The sequence below is a fragment of the Oryzias melastigma genome, linkage group LG15 (genome assembly GCF_002922805.2).
Source record: "Oryzias melastigma strain HK-1 linkage group LG15, ASM292280v2, whole genome shotgun sequence".
Classification (NCBI taxonomy): domain Eukaryota; kingdom Metazoa; phylum Chordata; class Actinopteri; order Beloniformes; family Adrianichthyidae; genus Oryzias; species Oryzias melastigma.
The window spans coordinates 9,897,290-9,923,601 of record NC_050526.1 but is presented as its reverse complement, the minus strand read 5'-3'; the positions used below and the strand labels follow the sequence as shown (position 1 = coordinate 9,923,601).

The following is a 26,312-nucleotide window of genomic DNA, read 5'->3' as shown; positions in this document are numbered from 1 at the left end:
TCTGGATGTTTCTTTTTATACTTTGAGTTTTATTCTTACATTATTTTATGTTTGATTATTCCGCGGAGGGCCGGGAGGGTTGAGAGTGTTGACACGTGATTTCCCTTCTTAGGACATCTCCCCAAGTTCTGTTTTGTCAAGAAGAAAAAAAATCAAGGAGACTAAATCAGTCAAATTTATTTGGAGACGGAGCAGACCTGGAGACCATTTTCTCTTCAGCCATCCCGCATGGCCTGCCTCATCCACATTACCTTCTCCATCTCCAAATACATTGGGATGATTTAACCTCGTGGATTTTGGTTCTCCTTTGACAAAACAGAACTCGGGGAGACGTCCTAGGATGGGAAGTCACGTCTCAACAGGAGCACTCTGTGTGTTTAATAATTTCATTTTTTAAGCTTTTAAAGCACTACACATTATTGTTGTATGAGAAGTGCTTTATAAATAAACTTGTTTTTGATTTATTTTCAGCTTTATAATAAATGAAAACCTTAATCTGAATTCATTCTCTGTCCTAAAGCTGTCAGATGCTTTTTATTATGAAATCAGACAAATGGATTCTTTTTTTCTGTTTTTAAACTGGAATAGATAACTTGTTGTGCAGTAATATGGACTGTAAGACATTTCAGAAACAGCATGGATTTATTTGTTTTGTGAAACCACCAAAGATAATTGAATTTTGAGAGTAGCAAATTATGTATCTTTAAGTTTCCTTGATTTTACAGGATACTGTTGTCTTGAGTCTCAAAATAAAATCTTAAACATGTGCCTCTGTGTTTGAATGTATGCTTCCTTACTTTTTTTCACCACAAATGACACAAAAAACCCAATAGATTCATGAGTTTCTAATATTTGTCACAACATGTTTCATGTTGGTAAAACTTGCGTAAATATTAAATAATTGGAAAAAAATGACAATGTTTAGCTTTGATTCATGGATCACAAATCTGAGATCTTCAGAGAAGGAGACACTTTCCATCCAAAACATCAAATTTTACCCAAGGCGAAAATTAGATGCATTTATAAAATAATTCTGAAAAATATAATTCATGATGATGACTTATTTTACAAATATGACCATCATTCTTTCTCCTTGTTGTTCAACGCCTGTATCTATAGGTGTTTGAAATGTTTTTAGTGTAATAACTCGACAGAAAACTGTACAAAATCTCTGGAATATAAATTTAGATGGATTCTCCAAAGCATTTTCTCTTTCAAAAAGAAACAAATATATTTTTTACATTCCTGAAAGTCACATTAGACTTTCTTCTTCTGATCAAAAATTCCCACAAAAGCCGGAAAACCACATTAATCAAATCATTCTCCAGGTGAGACATCTACAGCTTTGACAGAATCAACCAAAAGAGCAGAGAAAAGATCCAAGATATGTCACAGACGAGTGGATTTAGAAGAGTCAGATTCAGAACGAGCAATGACAAAAAAAGAATTTATGAATGAACTAAAACATGAATTAAACAAATACTGCCATGAATAAAATATGGGTACTTGTGCATTAGCATCCTGCAAATGGCATTGGCGCCCAAGTTGCTACGTCTTTCTGCCAGTTTTTGTGAACACTGCAATTAATATTGTGGCTATGAAAGTTAAATACTATTTAAAAAATAATCTCTGGGGAAATGAGCTCTAATCTTGATCCTTACCATAACCATAAACAGTGTAGTGGTGACACCATTGCAAAGCCTTTTATACAAATTCCTAATTATCTACAATATAATAAAGACAAAAAAATAAATGATAAAGAGAACCAATCAACACAAGAAAAAACAGTCAATTTTATCAGAATGGCCTTACAAAAATAGCTAAGGGTGTATTTAGACTGGACTCATTTGATTTCCTTACAGAGTGACAAAACAGGGAAGTTGGAGGCTGACTCCACCCACAGCTGGAATGTAAAAATCCAGTCACAGGAGTGGGGCTTGGGAACAGGAATGTTATGATTACTGGAGCTGCAGATCATGACGTGGGACTTCTGAAATGACGTAATTAAACTGTAATACCTCGTCTCAACCTGTAGAGGGCAGCACACAAACGGTTTTGACTATATTTTCAAGAATTTAACAAGTTTATTTTAATTTGTTAAAAAATTGGCAATGACCAACAGACAGCACTTTTAAACTCCATTTATGGAGGTCAACAGACAAAAAAAGTTAATGTAGGGTTTGGGTACCCTTTAAAGTAAGCCACACATTGCTTCTCACACTGTTTTCTTGACAATCTATATGTCATAAACACTTATTAGCGTTCCTTCTCAATCGTTGTCTCCTCAGTAACCGTTTTGCAGCATGCCAACCAGGGTAAAGGTAAAAAGTGTTGAATCTGACATTGATACAAACGTTCAAAATTGTTCAGTAAATTATAAAGTTTGAATCAGTGAACCATCCCAACTGTGAACCATCAGGACTTCCATTATCCTTTCTCTCATCATCCTCATAACTCCTGGCCAATGACAGAAGAGATTGTCAGTCATTTTGTATACAAGCTTTGGTTCAAAAGAGAATGGCAGTCTGAATACAGACCAAACACAAGGTTAAAGACTCGATCCAAACCAAATGAAGCGGACTAGGTCTGTACCAATGGACTTTTCCAGTCTTACTACGACCCATGTTCAGTCTTCAGACTCAGAAAAACAAGCACAGTAAAGATTTGATTCAATGGAATGTGGATGTTCCAGCTTGTGAATTTATATTTGGTGTTTTTTTATATTCTTCCTCTGTTTTTGTTAAAATTCAGTGTGTATATTTGATCCAAAATCTTTGAAAAAATGTTTACTAAAACTTGGAAAATAAATGTGTTTTACCCTCTAAAACATCCTCTTCTCTGCTTTTTCCTCCACTTCTTTGAACAATGCTTAAGAACCAGATTCTTTAGGAGTTCTGTGTCTCAGCTGCAGCCTCACAGAATACAGCGTCACAGACAGATGTGACGGGGGTTTGTGTGGGCTGGAGAGAGATCTAATGGTATTCACTGACCTTCAATAAAACAACTGCTGTCTCTCTTTTATGCAGCTAAAATATGGAACAGTCTTCCAGATGACGTGAGACAAGCCTGTACTCTGGCATTGTTTAAGTCCATGTTAAAAGCTGTTATTTTTAAATTGGTGTGCGGTACCTGAAAGTATTTTATCAGCACATTTCTCTTGTAGTTTAATTTTAAGGAGACTTTGAATTATTACCATCTAGAAACTTTTATCTTTTTTATCATCTTGCTGTAAAACAGAGTAGATAAAAATTATTTACAGCAGGGGTATCAAACTTAATCGCACAAGTAAATGCCAAAATATTAATAGTTTAAAAAGCTAACAGAATGCCAAAAACTGTAACTTTTTAACATAATTATGAATAATAAAAATGCAGGAAAAATTATTATTCCAGACCAAATCAACTTAAGCCTTAAATAACTTTCAGTATTTTATCAAAATTATACTAGTTAGAAATGAGCCAAGATAACATCGGGCCATTAATAACAATAAAATAAAATGATCTGGAGGGCCGGATAGAATTTCCGGACCCGGCCCTCGTGCCTTGACTTTGACACGTGATTTACGGCATGCTTTTATGCTTAGTAACAGACAAATTAATCTCTTGTGTTTCTGGAGATTTTTCAGCAGCTGGTAGATCCAACTATTGCACTCTTTCCTCTTTCAAACATAAGCAGTTTTGAGACCAAAAATATCCCTTTCAGAGAAAAAAAAAACATGACTAGTTCTATTAAATATGCAGTGGTAAGTGAAAACCTCGTATGTGAATGCAGAGGAACCCAGGCTTCAGCTGTGTCAGTGCACTGTGCTCGACACACACGGGTCTCTGGACGCTCCAGGCCTAACGTCTTGTTTAGATAACTGACAGATGCAGCAGTGGAAACGGAGAAATGAGGGGCTGCTTCATTCAAGACGACAGACCAAGAAAAAAACACACAAAATAAGTAAACAAATAAATAAATAAAACCAGGGAAAGTCATAGGATTGTCTCAGACTCCTCTCATTTAATAAGTGTTGGATCTATAGAGAGCAGAAACATTGAAGCGATTCTTAATGGTTCAGATCAGCCTAATATTACATTCATTCTTAAAAATCCAGATTTCAACCCCCGAATGATACATTCGTATTAAATGTTATATTGAAATGGAGGTAGAATGTGGGTCACAACACATGACTGTTTGCATGAATATGGGTCAGAATATATTATACTCTCCCTTAATCTTCCCCCGTGTATCCCTCCCTCGTGGGATAGTTTGCAAAGAGACGGATTATCACACCCAACTGGCCCATATTCCTGCCTTTCTCTTGTTTAATCATCTGCCTCCTCCTAACTCATTCATTTTTTATGCGGCGTGATGGTTTGGGGCTGCTGCTTTAGTTTGTTTTCCTTTGGGTCCCAGTCATGACATGTGGAGGGCCGTCGTTCATTCAACTTTTCTACAATTGTGTTGAAATAACAACAGCATTAGAAAAAACACAAAAGGAAACATTTGAACGCAGATTATTGCTGAATCCTACTTTAGGATTTATTATGAAATGGTTTGATTTGAACGTCAGGTTTGAAAACAGCTGAGCAGGAGTGGGGGTGGAAACTTGATGCTTTACCACGCATTGATATTTTGATGAGTCAGTGGAAAATGAAGAACTTTACAGAGTTTTTACTGCGCTTGAACACTCCAACGCTTCGGTGTTCCTGCAGCTCTTCACAACCTGACACTGAAAAATATGGATGGACGTACTGACTTTGAATTTAAGTAACACAAAAATCATGTCAAAAGTAACAGATAGAAAGATTTGTGAAACAAGAAAACAGAGAAAATAGCAGTTTTACTACACTCACATTAAGGTCCTCAAGTTACCTTTGAGGAGAACAGGTCCAACTCCAGGTTTCAGCTTGGTCTCTTAATAAGAATTATAAAAATGGATGTATTCAGACTGAAAAAGTCCCTTGGTCTGGACCGAGTCACCTTATTTTGGTCCAGATCGATTCCTGAACCATGCGTTTAGTCTGTATTCAGACTGCCATTTACCGGACATTTCTGTTTCAAAACCAAAGCTTGTAAACAAAACCACGCAACTAAAGATTCAGGAATGAAGAGGGCGGGGCAAAGCAACGAGAGAAAGACTAATTGAAGTCCTACAATATGTTCATATTTTCAAACTTTTTATTTTGTTGAACAATTTTGAACACTTTTACTTGGTACTTTGGTATGGTGGAGGCCTGCTGCAAGATGGTTACTGAGGACGCTACAGAACTGATCCAAGCTTAATAGATTAATAATCAATCCACAAAAGTAGAGATCAAGCTAAAGTCTGCTAGCTTGATGCTAACGTATAATGGGATACCCATAGGACGGCTAATCCTAACATTCGGTTGACCTAAACATATATTACTGACAAAATTAACATCTTTATAAACTCACAGGCATACATTTTCCAAACCCTTTTATGGAAGTATTTTTTAAGTAACCATTTGTGGTCTAAAGCATCATTTTTTTGCTCTTTCTTCTTCTGGAATAAGGTGTAATGCTACAGGGAAATTGCCATCTAGTGGCCAAACTGAAACAATTGTTGGAGCTTCTCTGTTTGAGAAACCTTGTAACACTGTAAGCTATGAACAATCTCATTATAATTTCACATCTAAATTTCACAGTGTTTGAACTGTATCAGATTAATGGGAAAATCTTCAAAACATGTATTTAGATTATTAATGTAGTTCTAAACAAATGTTTCTAAATGTGTAAACCATGTAAACTCAAAATTGAATTGAATTGAGAAAATAAAAAGAATCGAAAAAAAGTTGGAATCAAATCATTCCAGGTGATTTGAATCAAATCGTTTCTGGAAATAATTGGCAATAACCAGCCCTAAAAACATTGTTCTTGTAAAACGCTTTAAGACAATAACTGAGCTGAATGACCAAGATCTTGCAACAGACAGAAAAAAGTCGAGAAATTGACTCGTTTAGACACTTAGAAACTGTTTGCACAGATTCTCAAAAACAACAACAGAAAACAACTAAATTAAAATCCAATATATCTGCAACTTTTATAGTGATATTGTCATATTTTGAGCATACAAACCCATTGACATTTTCTTGGAGAGATTGTTACCCAGCTGTATTTCTTTATGACGTTGATGACTGTCATCATCAAGAAAAACTACTTGGAGTTTGACAGGCAGCTATGTGTCCAGCCCGGCACCCTCAGTGAACTAGCAAAGACCAAGGATTTAGAGAAAATGTCTTTTTACCAATGGTTTCTGAATGATGTCAAAATCTGTGGCAGCCTGTCTTCAAGTCGTCCTGCAGTCTGTTTGAAATCCATGACTCTCAAGCACGCAGCATCGGTCTGATTAGTGGAAAGTCTTCCAGTTTCTGACAGATCTATGAGATAATCTGCAGAGAAAGTGCCTCTATCTATTTTTCTATCCAGCCTCTGAAGGAAGATTACAGCCAATCCAGTCAGCACCACTGGAACAGTGACATAAATAAAAGCCAAAGTACTCATATCATGGCATCACGGAAACCCATTTCAGACAGATGTCTCATCTTTGAATGAGAGCCCTGACCTCTTCTTCCTTCAACCTCCACTCACTTTGTCTCTGTTTCTCTGCCTTTGATTGTGCAGACCTCCCCTTAGCCTTTCCCCTCACTCTTTTGTCAGAAGTGGAGTGTAGGGGGAATTAGGGTGTTGGAGCAGCAGGAAGAAAAGGGAAAAAGCAGGTGGTGTTCCATCACGTCAAAAGAGCTCCAGTGCTTAACCTGCCATGTAGCTTAAGGTTTGTGGACACACACATCCAAACAAAAACATTTATGGATCGTGATGCTGCAGAGCATGGCGTCTTTTTAGAGTGTATTTAGTTTTGAAATACATTTCTAGCTTAAAAAAAACCCCCTAATTTACCTTTAAATGAATTTAGACAAGACATTATTTTTGAATTTACTTGTTATTTAAAATGATCACCAACTACTATCATTATGCAAGTTTTGGCAAGACAACAAGCATGACAAACTGTTATATTGTGATCAAAAGCAGAAAACATCCTTCACTTCCCTTCCACGTTCTCTTCATTTAATCTTTCGGTCTCCTTTGAGTCAGTGGTCGTATTCCTCTCAGCTGGATCAATAGATGATGGATGGACAGATGGACAAAGCCTTGGACTTTGACGTTTTCTTTCATCACCTGTTTTTGCCCTCTCAGGGTCAAACTAGCTCACCTGTGTTGTGATTTTAATTGTCAGCAGGCCCTGATCTAAGGTTAGTGAGGTGGAACAGCCTTGGTATTTGCTGACCCGTCGGCCCGTGAAATCTGCCTCCACGCCGCTCATATCTATTTAAATAGATTTAAATAAACGACTACTGTGTGATGAGATTGCATGGTGGGTGGATGGACAGTCAAAGACAGATAGGAGGAAGGGATAAAGGGTAAAATGCCAGTAAATGCGGTTTTCCTCCCCTATTTCCATAAAACATGGGAATGTGATGATTGATGTGTCAGCGTTGGGGAGGCGAGGCATTGTGCGGCGCTGATAGATGGATGGATGATGTGTGCAGCGAGGAGGAACAGAAGGAGATTCCATTTCAGATCTTGCCTCATCTGATGCACACACGTGCCACCGCTCGGATATGCAGATAATGTTTAGCCTTTATCTTCAGCAGAGATGTCACATGTGTGACACTGGCACACACAGACAAAAGTTACAATCTTTAGACACAAAACTGCTGCCAAGTGATGTATGTTCAAGTGATCATAATCATTATAACCTTTTGGTTATTCAAATAACATGTAGCTGTTTTGTACAGCAGAGCCATCGTTTTATTCACCTTTTTGTGGTTTACTCATGGTATCTCATGCCCACCATTGCCAGGTCAGTCAAACAAACGAGGCCCCAGATACAACAAGGAAATGCTATCATTTTACATTTTTATTAGATACACTGACAGAAAGTAGGATCATTTTCATCCTGAATTATTTCAGTTTGTTGATTTTATTTTTTTACATATTCAATAAACATAGCCTGTTTCCAACTTAGGGTAAACGTCACTAGTGTAGCTCAGGGGTCCCCAAACTATGACCTGCGGGTCAAATCCGGCCCACTTCCACATTTGACCCCCAAACACTCTCCTTCTTTCACTTTCAGCTTATCCCTTTCGGGGTCGCCGCAGCGTAACAGCACCCACTGTTTCACATCAGTGATTTGGCAGAGTTTTTACGCCGGATGCCCTTCCTGACACAACCCTGTACTTGAGGGGCACAGGGACCCAGTTAGGCAGCAGCATCAAGGGTCTTGCATAAGGACCCAATCTGGGTGGGGATCAGTGGACAACCCTGGGAATTGAACCCAGGGCTCCTGCGTCTCAGCCCTTCACCTAGCCCACTGAGCCACCCAGCCGCTACTTGGTCCCCAAACACTATCAGAGACAAATAATGTAATTTCTTTTTTCTCAATCTGACCAATTAAGACATTTTCCCAGCCAGCAGGGCTAAGTGGGTCCCATGTGGTTTGAATGTGGGCCCCAAATGGGTTTGTCCGCAGTTTCTGTGGTGACCCGACCTGTGTTTGCCCACATTGACTTAAGTGGGACTCAGTAGGTAGACTCGATATGCTGTCCACCTGCCTGGTGGACAGAGACACTTGCTTCCATGCTACAGTGGAGCTTGTTAGCATGCTACAGTCGAGGTCTCTAGCATGTTACAGTGGACCTCACTAGCTTGCTACAGCGGAGCTCGCTAGCATGCTACAGCGGAGCTCACTAGCATGCTACAGAGGACGTCACTAGCATGTTACAAAGAGCTCGCTAGCATGCTACAGTGGAGTTCGCTAACTTGCTACAGAAGAGCTCACTAGCATGCTACAGAGGAGCTTTCTAGCATGCTACAGTGGAGTTCACTAGCATGCTACAGTGGAGCTCGCTAGCATGCCACAGTGGAGTTCGCTAACTTGCTACAGAAGAGCTCACTAGCATGCTACAGAGGAGGTCCCTAGCATGCTACAGTGGAGCTCGCTAGCACCCTACGCTGTTCACCAGGCTGGTGGATAGCATAGCAAGCTAACTCACTGAATCCCAACTTAAGCCAATGTGGGCAAACACAGGTGGGGTCACCACAGAAACTGACGACAAAATCGATTAGGGCCCACATTTTCTGCCCACTTTCAAACCATATGGGCCCATCTGGCCCTGCTGGCTGGGTTATTTCACCTTTCTGCAGTCTGAACTATGACGGTAGAGGATAGACTAGTCACTTGTTTCATTTTTAAAATGTTTTATTTTTTCTGTATAGATTAGAGTAATGAATTATTCAAAATTTGTCAAGTTGCGGCAATCTGGAAAACCATAAAGGTTTTTGTTTAGGCATTGATAGATACACTTTTCTGTTAGCTTACAAACGGACCTTGGCCCCTAAACAGATAAAGAAACATTTATGTGGCCCTCACAAGAAAACGTTTGGGTGTAGGTGGTAAAAAAATAACAATTAGGAAAAAAAAAGAGTTCAAAGACAAGGGATTGTCCCTCCGGCTGCAGTTGCAACTGAATGAATTTACCATCTTCAGATGTCTGTGGGAGGGGTTGAGTCACCAGCTGCAGCTTCAGCTTGTTGTTAAGTTAAAAAAGGCTTTACGTCCATCTTGGTAAAGGAAAAATGATACAGTATGGAATTGACAAAATTATATATTACATTTGAAAAGTGTTGAATTGCTTGAAAAAGTACAACTTTTTTAAATGAACAATCAAGAGCTTTAATATTAAAAACAACAACAACAAAGTGCCTTGAAATCTAAAAAAACTTTATACGGATTAATCCTGGTTGTGCTGTTGCAAACAAGAATTATGTGAATGTGCTAACACGGCTGACCTGTAGCCCAACAGAACTGTGTTTTTGTATTACTTGTTACTAGCAAGGTTGGAAGATAGCAAAGTCACAGTAACTCACAGTAACGTTTGTTTTAGCAGTATTAGTCTTTTTTTTACATCTTGCAAACAAGGTTGTGAGTTATGTATTGTGAATACGCTAACGCTTCAGTTGCGGCTAACATAGCATTGTTGGACTGTGTTTTTGTCATGAGTTACTATGAAGGGAGTCACAGGTATTCTGAATACGCTAACCAGCTAACGTGGCTAATGTGTAGTAGTGTTGGACTGTGCTTTATCTTATGTGTTGCTTAGTTAGCGTAGTCACAGTTAATGTTTGTTTTAGCAGTATCAGTTTTTTTTTATTATTATTAATAATGAGATTGGGAGTTACAGGTATGTGAATATGCTAACGTGGCTAACGTGTAGCATGTTGCAAACAAGTTCTAGAGCAAGGGTGTCAAACTCATTTTGGTTCGGGGGCCACATTCAATATGACTGATCTCATGTGGGCCGGACCAGGAACATACTAGCAAATTAGCATAACCGTACAAAGAATCAGAATCTGGTATCAAAATCTTAAATGTGTCTTGTTAATTTAGTGTCCTGTCTCAACCAGGACTTTGTGTTTCGTTTTTTTAAATACATTGTAAAGCATACACTGATAATATCCCCTCACATTTGCAGTCCCATCACAGACGGTAAAGTCAGACTATGTGTCTGCACAATGGAAAACTGTCTTTAAAGTCAAGGTTGTTCCATTTATTTTTCCAACAGCATTGTTTTAGCCAGCAAACTGTCTTTAGCTTCAGTTTTCTTCAAGTAGCAATCAAAGAGCATAATCAGTGGGGAAGTTGGGAATTAGCTGACTGGCAACACAACCGCTGAGATGATTGCAAACAAATTGAAGACATAAACTGTTAGGATGAGCACTGCAGCAATCAACATTACATAACACTCATCCAGCAACTTTGCTGCAACCACAGAGCACCCTATTACCACTTAAGAGACCGCAGCAGCCACCTAATTATGTTGTAAACCTAGAAGTAGATTAGAAAATGATGCCTCTTCTCTGCGTGTCTCAACATGTTGCTCAAAATATAATTGAAGTTTATCCAGAAATTCAGTCTGGTTGCTGGTAAAAATTCTCACAAAATTGCAATATTTGGACGATGTTGTTTTGTTTGGATTTGTTTCTTTTAAATTTTTAAAAACTTGAATTACAAAACAAACGAAACAGCGTAATAAAAAAATAAGTTGTACTATTTGTAAAGATGTGATGTGATGTATGTAATATGTTGCAAAGAGCTGTGTGGGACAGGTTCACAGCAGCAGATTTAACTCTAAAGCTGTTTACACCGCACGTTCAAGAGACCACTTTCAATGAAGAATAAATGCACGTCTTGGGCTTCAGCTGTCAAATTTCTCACGATTGCATGTCGCTACGCAACTTTCTATAATCATGTTCAGGATCTACATACGAAACGTGTAACTACTGAACAGCATGTTAAAGCATGTTGAACTTTGTCATTAACTCAGATCTGGTAGAAACGTATGGGTGAGGTCTCTTCAGGGAAGTTCCAACCTTTAATCCATCCATCTTCTTCATCCCCAATCTAAGCAAAGCCCAGACTTCCCTCTCCCGGGCCACTTCCTCCATCTCCTTTGGGGGACTCTGAGACATTACCAGGCCTGCCAATAGACGTAGTCTCTTCAGTGTTTCCTGGTTCTTCTCAGGAAACACTCCATGTCCAGTACCATTGAGTGTCCGGTGCCAGATTAGGGTACCGGCACGATCCGCGTCTTGGTACTATAGGTTCGGAAGTTGGGGAGCCCTGATTTAACTTGAGCATGTAAAAAAATAACGAGTTGGGTATACCCAAAAAGTCAAGTTTTAACACAAAGGGTTCCTTAACCATATGTCACTACATGACATCTTGGGAACTGTTGCCCAGGGAGGCATCCAGGAGGCATCCGGTCCAGATCCCCGACCCACCTCAACTAGCTCTTCTGGATATGTAGGAGAAGTGGCTCTACTCCGAGCTCTCTCCAGGTGACTGAGCTTCTCTAGGGGAGCACCCAACCACCAATAGAGGAAGCTCATTTCAGCCGCTTGTAGTCGGGATCTCGTTCTTTTGATTATGACCCAGAGCTCATGACCATAGGTGAGTACTGGAACAGGGACTGACCGGTAATTTGAGAACTTTGCTTTCTGGCTCAGCTCTGTCTTCACCACAACGAACCGGTACAGCGACCATATAACGGCGGACACTGTTCCAATCCGTCTGTTGATCTCTCGCTCTGATCTTCCCTCACTCGTAAACAAGACCCCAAAATGTAGCTTGGGCTAAATGGACATTCAAGATTGTGTGTGACAGGCCTGGTGTGTGTAGCATTACTGTGATGTTTTGTTGATTTATGAAAGCACCACTATACCAACAAGTAAAAACACGGAAATATCAGAGACTTACACATATTATAGGGCTAATTCTAGCAGGAATAAAGGACGAGGGTCTGTTTCGCACTGTATTTTTCTACTACAGTTCATATTACTATAGACATTAGAAAATGTGTTCATTTCTTTTAAAGTAAATAAAAATAAAGTTGAAGTTGTCACCTAGAAGTGTGAAATTTGTTCTCTGCATTTGATCCATCTTCTGGGGGAGGGGTGAGCTGCAGACACAGCTGCGCTCAGGAACCAATTGTTGGTTTAACCCCCCAATCCAACACCTTAATGGTGAATGTCAAGCAGGGAGGCACTGGGTCCCAATTTAAAAGTCTTTAGTATCTCTGGATTTGAACTCACAACCCTCCAGTCTCAGGGTGGACATTCCACCACAGGGCCACTGAGTCCGCTTTTTTCCAAAGTTTTAGAGTTTCTTGTTGAAATGCTCCTCCTTTATGATATAATATCAAATATCACATTTACTGATCACACAAACACAGCACGTGCGACACAGTGATTGCTGTTCTTTAAATGTAAAAGTTTTATGCTAACTGACCTCGACACTAATTTAACTAAAGAAAATGACTTGATGTAAAATCAATAATTCAATAGCGAGATAGTGGTCACACGTTTTTTTTTTTTCACAAATTCACCTCAGATCTGCCACCTCAGTCACTCACAGATGTGCTCCGGAGCCTCCGCAGAGCTGTGTGAAATGTCAAACCGCTCCATGCAGAGCATGAAGAAACACCTCAACACATCCAAGCAGCCCCCGATTTTTATCAGTCCCCTCACTCTATTCTTTTATTCAATTCCTCTTCCTGAAAAGGAAACTGTTGGCGAACGTCTAAATGCCCTGAAGGTAAAGGAGAGATTTCAAGTGTTGGCGAGGGGGGGAGATTAGGAGCCAGAAAGGGATGTGAATAATAGATCAGAGGAGAAAGGAGGAAGAAAGAGAAGCAGATATAAAGGAGGTGTCAAGGTGACAGAAAGTCAGATAGCACAGAAGTCCAAGTGATTCACAAGAGTGAAAAAAGGAAAGGAGGGGGTGCAGAAAATGAAGTTGAAGGGCAAAAAAAAAGAAAAAAAAACGAGCATCAGTCCATCTGTTCTGTGGTGTGGTCAGGAACTGTTGCATAACATAGTGATTTATCTTTTAATGAGAAGATTAGCATCTGTAAATTTACGTTGAAAAGGTCTTGTCCAGTTACAATTACACACGGATCTCCACAAAAGCTGATTATCCTGACAAAACACACAAATTAATCCCAGGATTAAAAATGATTTGTATGGCAAAACGTCGGAATATTCTAGTTGATTGTGGAACTAGAGTTCCAATTTAACTCTAGAAAGACTATAGCTAACCTATAAAAAAGTAAGCTGTGTGTTTTCGTTTGAAAGTTATGGTACCAGGAAAAAAAACACTTTTTGTTCCCAATCTTTGAGAGACAAATATATTCGAAATAACGTGATAACAATCAATGTCATATGCCGACGTTGGCACCTTCACTGTCCACACGTTCAGGATAAAGACAGTCTAAGAGGTCAGAACAGAAGAGGACTCGGGTCTTACCTGAGCAGATCAATTTCATCAGCATGAACCCCCCTTTCGCTGTGGTTCCTATTGCTGCATCTCAACGGGCAGGAAGCCAACTCGAACTGCTCTTTACGCCACAGAGCTGCAGAGACACGGAGGCACCAGTGAGAAGAAACCTTCCTAAAGAACCACAACCAGCGGGCGGCTGGCTGACGAATGACAGAAACAAATGCAAGAAAAAGTGGAAGAAGCTGTTGTTCCACAGAGAAGACGGGGGAGTGGGGAGACTGATGTGCGTGTCACAACCTCCCAGCCCGGCTGTTTATAAAGCCCCAGGCAGTGTGTCTGTGTGTGTGTGTCGCTGGTTCTGTCTGCGTCTAGGTGTGTGTTGTATATGTGCTCAATTGCTCTTTCCAGAACATGACCACAGGGTGGAAATGTTCCAATCAATACGCACACACAGGTCACACAAACACACAATTACCATTAAAACCTGCTTAAAAAAAACGTCACAATCAAACGTAAGATGCTGTTCAGTCTCTGGAGGTCACACGGAGGAGGAGGAAGGCATTTTCAAGTTCCTAGGGTTTTTTTCAACACATTAGTCACAGAGATAACCAGAGTAAATGCAGACATCAGGTTTGAAAAAGGAATCTGATCTATTGAGAGGAAAATCAGTTTGACTCCAGAACAGCATGTGCCACTTAGAATATTCAATGTTATGTGATAACTATCAGTTAACACTTTTCACATCTGTGAAGTATCTTAGTTCTAAGCTTAGGGACTGGATCTTCATTTAAAGGAAAACTCTAAATACGGAATTCATTATTTACTCATATAAGTCATCTGAGTCCAAGACACAGTTAGTTTGGTTGCTGTAATTTCTCTCATTCCATTGCTCTCCAGCCATTCCTGGCTGGTCAGTCTATGCCAGGCGTGTCCAAATCCAGGCCTCGAGAGCCGGTGTCCTACATGTTTTCCGACCAACCAGCCACTGAAGCTCCTTACTGACCCAACACACCTGATCCAGGTAATCAGCAGCAGATAAGGCAGATAAGGTTTCTGGAAAACTAGGAGGAGATCGGCCCTCGAGGCCTAGATTTGGACACCCCTGATCTATGTCATTGACTGGATACAGTATAAGAACTGGTCTGAGTGAGTGTGATGTCACACATAGAAAATAGATTTATTTTGTTTCCAACCAAATTAGGTTAATTCAGTCGTGTGTTTGAGCCAGACTAAGTCAGTAAACAGTGATACGTCCAAGTCGGTCTGAGTAAAGATTTTTAGTTCAACTGACCCTATCAATCAGGAGTGAGCTTGTTGGAAGTCCACAACCCAACAACTTAAAGGAACTGGGAATCAAATGTTACAAACACTCGATGTGGGGGCCAGCAGCTGCTAAGAATCGGCCATTTTATATCTTGAATAACTGACACTAAAGAAAGAATATCTAAAAAAAACATTTTTGATTAGCAAGAACATATAGAAAACAGAATGACCGAGTAACAGCTGTTTATTTCCCGAAAGAAGTCTATGGGGTTTGGTTTTTGGAGCACGCATGTACTTCCTGTTTGGAATGTGAAGGGTCACTCAGTCCAGTTCTCATATACAGTGAGTGGTGCGCTACAGTACAGTTACCTGGACAGCAAAAGGGATTTATTTGGTCTAAAGCTGACATGAAAACATCTACTAGACTTAATGCAAACAGATTGCAAATGGTAATGTGTGTTGGTGACAGAAAAGCTGTTTTTTTTCTCTCATTTTATTTTTATTTATTTATTTTTATTTATGTACACATTTAAACTAGAGTGGGAAGATTGATCCTTAGAGATGGTACATCTAATATTCAAGGGGGGTCCTCCACTTCAAGAAATAATAATCATAAATGAAGGAGTAGGAACCAAACAAAATAGTACAAAGATTAAATACACATAACAAACACACTCACACACATAGAAGAACAGGCTCTAAATATTCACCCCGACCCAGCATGACATTTCAGAAAGTTTAAATAAACACATCTGAAAAAAAAAAAGATTCAAAACTGAACTGAAAAACACAAACCACAGACATTTAATGAAAGCTAAAGTAGAGACAACAGGAGGTTGACTAAATATTCTGAATTTCAAAACAAACACATGTTTGAGATGAATCAAAAGTATTTTCTTAAACAATGACAAAGATGAACTGGAATGTATAGATAAAGGAAGGTTGTTCCAGTCGTCGGGAGTTTTAACACAAAAAGTCCTTTTCCTGGATTGTTTTTTATGTCTCAGAACAAAGAAGAATACCTAGTTATTATGTTGTAAGTTATGTTGTGAACTCAAAGGAACGAGGCCCTGTTTAAAAAATAGGAAGGTCAAGATAAATGCATTTGAAAATGAATTGAAACCAGTGAAATTGTCTTCTACCCTTGCTGGGCCCTCTGGCTTGATCATTTATTCTCAACTGATCCTTCTTATAAATTAAAGGTTAAATACATTTTTAAAAAGTGTTGTGGCTTACAGGTTGTTGAGTAAACACTTCCATGTTTCTGAACAAAATTAGTAAAGGTCTATTTTTGGTGTATTATGCTTAGATCACTGTTCTGCAGTGGAATCCATCTGAACTTGAGTTTGTTTACAATTAGATTACTTTTTCAAAGCAATCTCCCATCACCACACTACCATACTGCCAGCATGTAAAACTGTTGTTCTGATGTTCTTTGCCTGAAATGCCATGACAGTTTGACTCTTGATGACATGTCAAACAATGTTCCTCCTTTCTTTCTCCAGTCTTTATTAACCGTGTGCAAATGCTGCATGTACAGGGTGTGTTTGTCATATGTAAGTACCTGTAGGATGCTCAGACAAATTACGCTCTAAATGTCTAATATTTTTCCTAATTTTAACAGTAAGGCTGCATGCAACAGCACTAATGGGCTCCTGGACACAACTTACGTCAGCCTTACTTTATATTAAATAAGTGTTTGCCACAAACTATCACCCGCAGCATACCCATAGATAAAAATCTACATGAATATTATTGCTTTGCTGGCTCGTCAAACGGGGTAGGATTTGAGTATTTTGTGCTGGTCACCTGCGTGTCCCGCACAGGTTGGCTCATTTTTCACCTGCAAACAGCCCGTATCCACCACTGAGACTCTACTAACAACTAGAGTGTCACAACATCCCAGTGTCGCACTGTACGACAGCCTCACCCGTGTGTCATAGGTGTGTTCACCTTTCATGATACATTTATCACACAACACTTATACGTTTGATTTCAGGTTTAGCTTCATTTAGTTGGAGTGAGTTATTATTCATCCAACTCTTGACCGAATCCTGACACCTGCGTAAACATCCTGAGGTTTAAAACACAGATAAAGCTGAATATCATCAGCATAAAAATGCTAAGAAATATCATTAAACAAACTTAAAATAGGCTGCAAAGGCAGCAGATATAGCATGAACAATAGAGGTCCCAAAACAAAGTCTTGTGGCACACCAAAAGGGAGAGATGCAGGGGAGGACTTAAACTAAGATACAGCAGAAAATGATCTAGTTCCTTGAGGTGTCAGTTTGACCCTCAAGTGAAGACACACCTCAGCTTCCCTTGAGATGCTGCCGCTCCTTTCTACATCCCAAAAACCCACAGTCCCGTAGAGGTCAACCCTTGTAAGGGTGCATGTGACTAAAGCTTTTAAGTCATCCATTTTTGTTCAATCTCTTACCTGTTATTGAACTCTGACTTTAACTTAATCAAGTGAGGTCTGCAGTTCTTACACATGATGTTACGCTTCTTTTGAAACCTTCTGGAGGAATCCTTGTGTGTTAATGGGTCAATTAATTTGATTGGTTTGCAATTACCAGAAGGTTCTCTGCTTTTCCTGCTCTTCCCATTCGTGGATGGTGGCTCTCGGTTTGCTTCTTTGGAACCCTAAAAGCTCCAGAAATGGGGTTTACTCTCATTTAAAGCTAGGTCAGACCCTTTATCAATATCATAGTTCTAAAACCTACACATCTAGCTGTCCTGAAACAAAAGCATTTTAGAGAAAACACACTGTCTGCTTCACAAACACACACATGCACACACGCAAAAGGCTGTTGTCACCCCAGCTTTTGTACAATGGAGCATTTGTTCGTCACTGAAGAGGAGAGAACTCACAGAATTAGTGTCAAGTTTACACTTTGAAGGAAGGAAACGGAGGACTCATGCCCCCATCCCCCACCGCCCGGTGTATTAACAAAACTTCAAATACTAGAAATATGTCAGAGTACTTTTTGTTAGAGAACATGATCAAAGAAGTTCATAAATAGTTAGGCACAAGAGAATTAGGGTCTGAATTTGTGTAGAATTTTGATATTGATTACAAAGGTACACAATCACAAAACTCCAGGAAAGTTTTTTAAGCTGCTGTTTCACAGATTTTTTTTCTGTGGACTTTTGCATGCTTACTTTTAAACAGCGCAGTGTTCTGCATCCTGATTGGCTGTTGACCCCGTAAATCTGTTTCCTCTGTCTCATGAATCCCGTACAAAATGTTTTCAGTTTACCACATTTACATAAATAAATCTTCATTCTGATTTTTGTTTTCATTCTATAATTTTGGACTAATTTTTCTATGACGGTTTGAACTTTGAGGGGTTAAAAACAAGAGAGAAAAAGAGTAAAAATGCTAATGTCTATCTGATAATAAATGTATGCAGTGAGGTGTTCACAGCCACAAAACATCTATATTTCTGCTTCACGGATTTCACCTAGTATTTTCACATAGTAACCCTTGCAAAAGATGAAGGAACACTGTACAGCTAGCATTAGTGAACTGTGGAAATGTGTCGTTTGCTTCAGGAATCCTGCTTCATAAGTCAGGGGTCTCCGGCTCGTTTACCTCTCCACCGTGGCTCTCTGGGTGAAGAAAAAATAAAATAATATTAATTTTTTAAAGTAAGGATTGCTTAATTAGCATGCATTGTGTGAATGCTTTAAAGCATTTTAAGATTAATTAGGAGTTTAGCTTCTATTTCAGCAACAGACTAACGCTTTTGACTAATTTAGCTTACTGAGGAATTTTAGGCTATTTTGGATTTCAGCTAGTAATCTAGCAACGAGCTAGCTTTTTTGGCTAATTCGGCATCTACTGAGTTTTTTATGCTAATTTGAAGTCTAGCTAATATTTTAGCAATATGCTCAGATTTTTCACTAATTTGTTATCTACTGGGGGTTTTTAGGCAAATTTAGAGTTTAGCTTCTATTTTAGCAACAAGCTAAAGTTTTTGGCTAATTTATTATTTACTGGGACTTTTAAAATTAATTTAGAGTTTAACTTCTATTTTAGCAACAGGCTAACGTTTTTGACTAATTTAGTTTACTGAGGAATTTTAGGCTAATTTGCAGTTCAGATAGTAATTAAGCATCGAGCTTGCTTTTGGCTAATTTGGCATCTAAGATTTTATTAAAGTAAAGTGTAAAAATGTAAAAAAAAAAAATAATAATTTTGAATGATGCTAGTCAATTTTTATATTTTTGCTTCTGTCCGTGCAAAAAAATAGACATAATTCATATTTATTAAAAAAAGAAAGAAAAAAGAAGTCAATGAATGTAAATCCAAATTTCTTAAAGGCTAAAGTAAATCTATGTGGCTCCTTCTAGGTTTTGATCAGTAGAAAACGAGCCCAAATGGCTCTTTTACTGTTAAAGGTTGCCGACCCCTGCTCTATGTGAATGAGTTGTGTAGTTTTCTTGATTTTGGAGAAAACAGTGGGTGTGTTTGGTGAGCAATTACACTTCACACAACAGTCTCAGATTTTTGTTCAACAGAGGAATTAGACAACACTTCAAAGGTTAGTAAGCTGATTATGACTGATTATGTTGTTTCCGTGGTCACTTTCCCTCTTCCAAAGATCACATGACAACAGATGGAAAGCTTTAAGTATATCTGCCTTTGAATGTGCAGAGTGAAGATTACAAATGTCTTAGTGTGGCACAGCAGAGGCCTGGAAATTCCAAAAGGCTTCCTGAAGCGTTTTCATGAGTTTTTCTTTATGCAGAGCAGGAAACACTACACCCAAGGAAAGTCTAAACATACACCTGACCCTGACTGCGGTCTCCCATCCTTTGGGTGGAAAACAGGCCCCAATCACTACCCTTCCACCACTTTGCTTCACAATACTGTAACAGTCCATACAAGTCTTATGTACAACTGCCCTTATGGATGCATACGGACTCTAACAATAACCTGAACCGGGTACACACAGGTGACCTGCATGAAGGTTGTAGACCACTCAGTCAAAAACGCTCATTCACATATACGTATAGTGAAAGCAGCAGGGTTAAGTAGATGAAACAAGACATAATTTATGCTTTTTTTCCCCCGAAACCCTGAGAAAGGAGCCGTTAGTGCTGGTCAGCCTGGCTGGAAATTAGAACCAGGAAATTAGACAATCAGAGCGTAGTTTGAGTGGTCATCTTACGGACACGAAGGCCCCATCCAAATCCCCCCAGATGACATTCCTCAGAGATGTACAGGAAGTCATACGTAGTGGGTAAAGAGGAGGGGAGAGAGAAGGGCTCCCTGAGGAGTGCCAGTGCTGCTGGTGACCACAAATGACACACATGCCCCCAACCTACTGTGATCTGTCAGTTAGGTAGTCTATAATCCAGCTGAAGGTCAGTTTCTCCTGGAGCAGAAGAGGTTGAATTGTGTTAAAGTCTCTGGAAAAGTCAAAGAAAAGCACCCTCACATATAACACTTCCCTGCATCCATGTAGGAGAGTGCAACACAGCGTCTTCCACTCTCACCCTGTTGCTGTAAGCAAACTGGAGAGGGTCCGTCATACCTGTGGTGGAATGAGCTGCAGGACCAGTCGATCAAGGGTTTTTATTACATGGGAAATAAGAGCGACTGGCCAAACGTCTTTAGAGTCAATTGCTCAACTATTCTTTTGGGACTGGGATCCAGCAGGTTTCCCAGAGTGAAGGGACTTTCCTTCCACCCTCTTGCTGTACTCTCTCTTGGACTGTTTTAGAATGGTTTTAACTTCTTTCTGTGCCTCCTTCATCAGGTGTTTCTCCTTGATTCTGAATGCCCGCTTTTTCCTGTTCAGGGCGGCCTTGACCTCTTTGGTGATTTAGGGTTTGTTGTTGGGAGAGCACTTTACAGACCTGACAGGAACCACCATGACAACGCAGAACTTTAGATGGTAAATGGCGTATACTTGTATGAGACTTTTCTACCTTCATCGAAGGCCCAAAGCACTTTACAATCACACACACATTCACTCATACACACACACAGTCATACACTCTGCTGCTGAATACTGCCACCAGCCTTCCACCAGAGGCATTGTGGTTTTCAGTGTATTTCCCAAGGACACTTCAACACATGGCGGGAATCAAACCCGCAATCTTTCGATCAGGAGTCGACCGCCCTACCGCTGTGCCACAGCCGCCCACAGATAATCAGTCAGGCACCCCACTGCCCGCCCCGATGAGAGCCCACCAACACACTCCAGTCTGAGGTTGTAAAACACTCCTTCAGGGATTCCCTCGCTTCTGTAGACAACTGCCTGAATTGCTAAATTGTTGCAGTTTGTCTTCTTACCACATGTATATATTTGAGCTAACTGTAAAGGAGGTTTTGGTCAGACTTGTCAAAGGGGGGTAGTGGGCTGACTGAATATGTTTCCTTTACATTATTATACAGCAGTGGATGTCAGAGCTGAGCCTTCAGTCTTCAGCCGCCAAAACCATCTTCGTTAATATGAACTATTTTGTGCTTCTGACAAAATAGTTCCATGGGTCATTTAATTTGAATGAATTCACTCCAATTGCACACAGTGTTCCTCGTGTGTTTGCAGCTTTTTTGTCAGTCACTTGTAAGGATGTAACGTGAATCGGTAGAAAAACGATTCAAACTCATCAACATGTTAATTGATGCAGAAAATAGAAAAATTGGTTTGTCACGGACTGTGCCTAAATATAGAAAAATGCAGAGCAGCTGACATTACTTCATGCAGGCTCGCTGTGAGTGTGTGCACACAGCTGTGAGTGTGCGCCTGTGTGTGTTTGTGTGCGTAGCAGACTGGCTGCGTGCTCTTCAACTGCACCCCCCCTCCTGGGAAATTCTCGCAGCTCCTTTGGATTTAAAAGCTTCATATAAGTCAGTCCCTCCAGGATTTTGCAATGTTGCTATCGCAACTATTAACGTAAATTCAAGCAAAGCCGAGATTCGTTCCTGACACTGCAACGTTACACTTTCATCGCAACTTTACAAGAACTTTGACCAATCTCCCGTGACGTCAGTCATGGGTGACAACGCAGCTTCACGACTGACCTCGGACTCCTTTCAACAACATTGCCCTTTTTTATTAACTCTTTAACTCTCTGCCGTCCTTCTCTGCATTATGTATAATTGTTTATTTGTATTGAATCCTTTTCTGTTCCTAGGAAAATGAACAGTTTTTATGTAAGGGACGAAAAAGAAAACACATTTGGCTTTAAAATCCTTTTTACTTGTGTTGAAAAATAAATCGTAAAAGATCGAAATTGTGACTTTAAAACTGTGAATCGAATGGTGGCTCGACTGAATCATTACATCCCTATAGTCACTTGACTTTTCGAGTTCGTTACAAAAACTTTGACAACTCGAGACACTTGTATGAAATGTTTGCGTCTGAAGGAAGCGCTGAGATGCTGAGGTGTATCTCTGCACAGCTAAGCCCCCTCCAGAGCGCAGAGGAGAAAGAAAGGGGGTAACTGCCCCCCTCTGCACCATGTCCCTGCATGGAAGAATGTTATCAGCTGACTCAGAAGCAACGGGAAAAAATCCTGATATTCTGAAGAAGGTAATCGGGGAGGATAACTATCATCAGGAGCAGACACTCCTGGTTTTAAGTCACAGACAGACGACGTTCCTCGTGTGTTGATGCATTTTGACAGTATCACTTATAGGATGAAAGTTAGTAAGCATACAAGCCGAAGCAGCTCAGAGTTGGAAGTGATAAAGAGCTGGTTTTCTTGTGGCTGCCAGCCTGAGAAATCTGCCAATCTCCGAATTGTGAGCAAATGTCCTGGGAGAGTGTCGGCTGGAGCTGAAACGTTTGTGAAAACTTCACATGAACAAACGGAGCAGGAAGTCAGACGTTAAGCAGCCAGGAAACAAACTTTACTCAGACATTCGGCACAGCTTGACTTTGACTTTTGAGGCTGATCACTTTTATTATTTTATACAGTATAAACTTGAGGAGAAATTGATCTTTCTCTTTTAATAGTAGGTATTTCACAACAGCACTAACACTGAATCCATTTTTATAGTCAGATCTCACAGCTGGAGCTTTGTCCTTATTAGAAATGAAGAAATGATGATGAGAGAAGGAGAAAGTGATGGACAGGACCACTTAGAGAAAGAGAAGCTGGGAGCATCAGGTATCGCCTGTAAAACTCCAGCAGCACTCCATCATTTCTTCATCTTCCCCTCCTGATATTCGCTCTCTTTCCAATGCTTTCAATGTCCCTCTCTCCCTCCCCTCATCCATCTCCTCCTCGCTCCCTCTGACAGTCCATTTGGCCCATGAAGCCCCGTCATCCATTCCGCCTGTCAGTCCTGGCCGGCATTCTCACAGTTTGCAGCCCAGCAGGCAGGAACCGAGGTCAGGGCGGAAACGCCGTCACTGAACACCCGCGAGGTCAGTTAGTGTGACGGCCGAGTCACAGAGCTGACCTCACTTTACGAAGGTCAGGGGGCGGGGCACGGCAGATCCGTTTGTAACATTTTTACACACCTGCAGTTATGTGAGGAACATTTTTCCTGATAAAACAAATAATGTAGAGCAGAGGTTTACAGCCTTCAATACTTAGAGAACCATTTGGGTCGATTTCTCACTGACCACAGGGAGCCACTTCCTCCTTTAGAAAAAATAAACGCTTTTTTATTTGTCTTGTTGTTGCTGTTATGTTAAATTAAACAAACTATTGTTTTTGGGGAAAAAAAAAATATTAACACAGAAATTTCTAAATATGAAATAATAATAACTTTTGACAGAGATTCATATGAATTCCTTTAAAGAGCCCATACCATAAAAGATGGCATGGGCATTGGTCAATTCTAAAATTGACGTGACTCACTTGTGAGCTTCATCTAAAATTTAATTTAATTCTGTAGCTATTTTTTTTTTATTACATTTGCATTTACATAGATTTAAAAATTAAAATGTCTTCAAAATAAGTTCATGATACATGAACTTTAGATAATTTTAGGTGACCTCTGACCTACTCCAGTTTAAAGATCATTAATTTAGTTAAAAATGCTGCAGATTTAGTTATTAGTTCAAAATGTGACAATATCTGTTTAAAAATGTGTCAGATGGTTTTTCTTTAACATTACATAATTGATACACATGAAACAACATAGTGAAAATGGGACATTTTCCCCATAAAATATAAATGATCATCTGAAAATGTAACAATTACTGAGATTAATAAAGTGAATATTGTTATCTGTTTCCTAGCTTGTTGTCATTGTTGATGATTATGGTGATAAATCAGTGTCTTTACAATGAGGAGTATCATTATTCATTAATAATAATGTATAGCAAACTATAACCAAGCAAAATTTGTTATTTCAAACTGGTAAACTTTCGTATGACTCAGTACCATGAAGTAGCTCTCAATGTCAGAAAGGTCGGTGACCCCTGCTCTAAAACCTGCTCTCTCAGAAGCAGCCCCTCCCATACCTAAGAAAATAAGCAGGTCCTTGCATGCTTAGATCACAAGTTGAGAACTGCCCCCTCCAGGAAGAGTCTGCCCCCCCCACCAAGGCAAACACATTCACTTTCTCCACATAGCTACCGTGATCAGCTAGCTTCGCGAGCCCCCACCCCCGGCTCGTGCACAGTGGTGCAAATGCTGTCTGTGATGTGAGCCAGTTTAGCGCTCTTCCGATTTAGCGGTTAAACTTCATGAAGAAACTTGTGGTGAGGATCTACAAGACATGTTGGGATGGATCCTGAACGTATCAGAGAATGGCACAAGCAGACAGGGAAAGTGGGAAGACGCAGGAGAAATGGAGCAGACTGTGGCTGCATTTTCGGTATGCGGAAGCAAAATGGTTGCACCGCTCACCCCGCATGCGCGAATCACACGTCACTTCCGCTCTTCACCCACTATACCTTGGAGTTATTTCCAAACAGTAAAACTCCTTGATCACAAGAATTTATGTTTTTTTCAACAACCGAGAGCTTCTCCTGACTGGATTACAGTTTAAAAAAAGCCACAGAGTTACCGTTAATAACGTGTTTGGATCACCGGAGATAATAAATTGTTTTGAAGTGGCGCTGTATCCTCTTAACTTAGGGAGTAAACTGCCGTCATGTAAAACAGCAGAAGAAGAAAACATTTGTACTCCGTTTGTAGTCACTGCAAGATCGTAAGGTCCTGACCCTTAACGTGTCTTTTTCCTTTCGTTTTTTCAAAAAACAGTGAATGTTTTCACTATGATAAACATTTTAAGTGCTATATTAACATCCTTCGAGGTTATTATTGTTGTTAACATCCGAAGACCGGAAAATGCTTTAGCGGAAGAGAGGTCTGGTTCGCTCATGCGGGAGAGCGATGCAACCGTTTTGCTTCCGAATACCGAAAATGCAGCGACACAGACTATTTCCTGGAAGAGACAGGGAGAAGACTACTTTGTGGTGGAGAAAGGGGGTGACAAATTAGGAGAACTGGGTTGAACGGGGTCTATTGTGTAAAGGCAGAAAGGTGTGCGTGAAAAAAGGATCTTTGATTCAGAGATTTATGATGCTTCAAAGAGAAAAGAAACATTCACAGTTCTAATCCGAGCAATATTTCATCATCTCAATAAATCATCAAATGTTCATCTGCTGTTGTCTGCATTTTTTGACTGAATTTCACCACAAAATGAACCCCTCAGCCATCACCATTCTGTCTGTCCCAAACAAAAAATTAGTTGTTTTCATTTTGTGGGTGTTACGCTGACGGAAACGGCTCTAGGATGACATCATGAAATGGGCGGCACCCTCAAGGTGCGAAAGGCGGAACCTCAGCATTACCAGCAGTGTCTGCAGAGAACATAAATCTTTAAATTTGACTATTCTTGACTTAAAACATAGATCAGAGGTGTGTTCATTGTAGGAAGTCAAATTCATTGTTCGTAATGATTTTTTTTTTTTTTTTGCAAAATTATTAAAGGTTCTAGGTTTGTCTCATAAGAATTACCCCAAACTTCCAAACAATATGAAAAATATGGTAAAATTAAGGAGAAATACAGAATAGGCTTAGCTTTGTAATGTAACAAATATGATTACAAGCATGAAAATAGTTCACAAAAATAACTCATATTTGGTGTCTTTACTAAATAGACAAAAATTTAATTTTTTTTTTTTTCAGTGATGAGACTTTTGAGAAATCCCTTCTTCTAAAATGGCCAGACAGGTTTCAATAATGTTTGTCCATCGCTCAGTTATTTCACCAATTC

The 26,312-nt window shown here is 39.7% G+C and overlaps 1 protein-coding gene across 1 annotated transcript in view; it reads right to left on the bottom strand.

The window, feature by feature from the left end:
- bean1 (brain expressed, associated with NEDD4, 1) overlaps positions 1-26,312 on the bottom strand; it is a 64,589-nt gene that overhangs the window by 27,001 nt on the left and 11,276 nt on the right. Inside the window, exon 2 of the mRNA XM_024298004.2 lies at positions 13,871-13,976. Within this exon, the coding sequence (XP_024153772.1) occupies positions 13,871-13,895 (25 nt within the window). The 5' untranslated portion in view covers positions 13,896-13,976. The remainder of the gene's footprint in view (positions 1-13,870; positions 13,977-26,312) is intronic.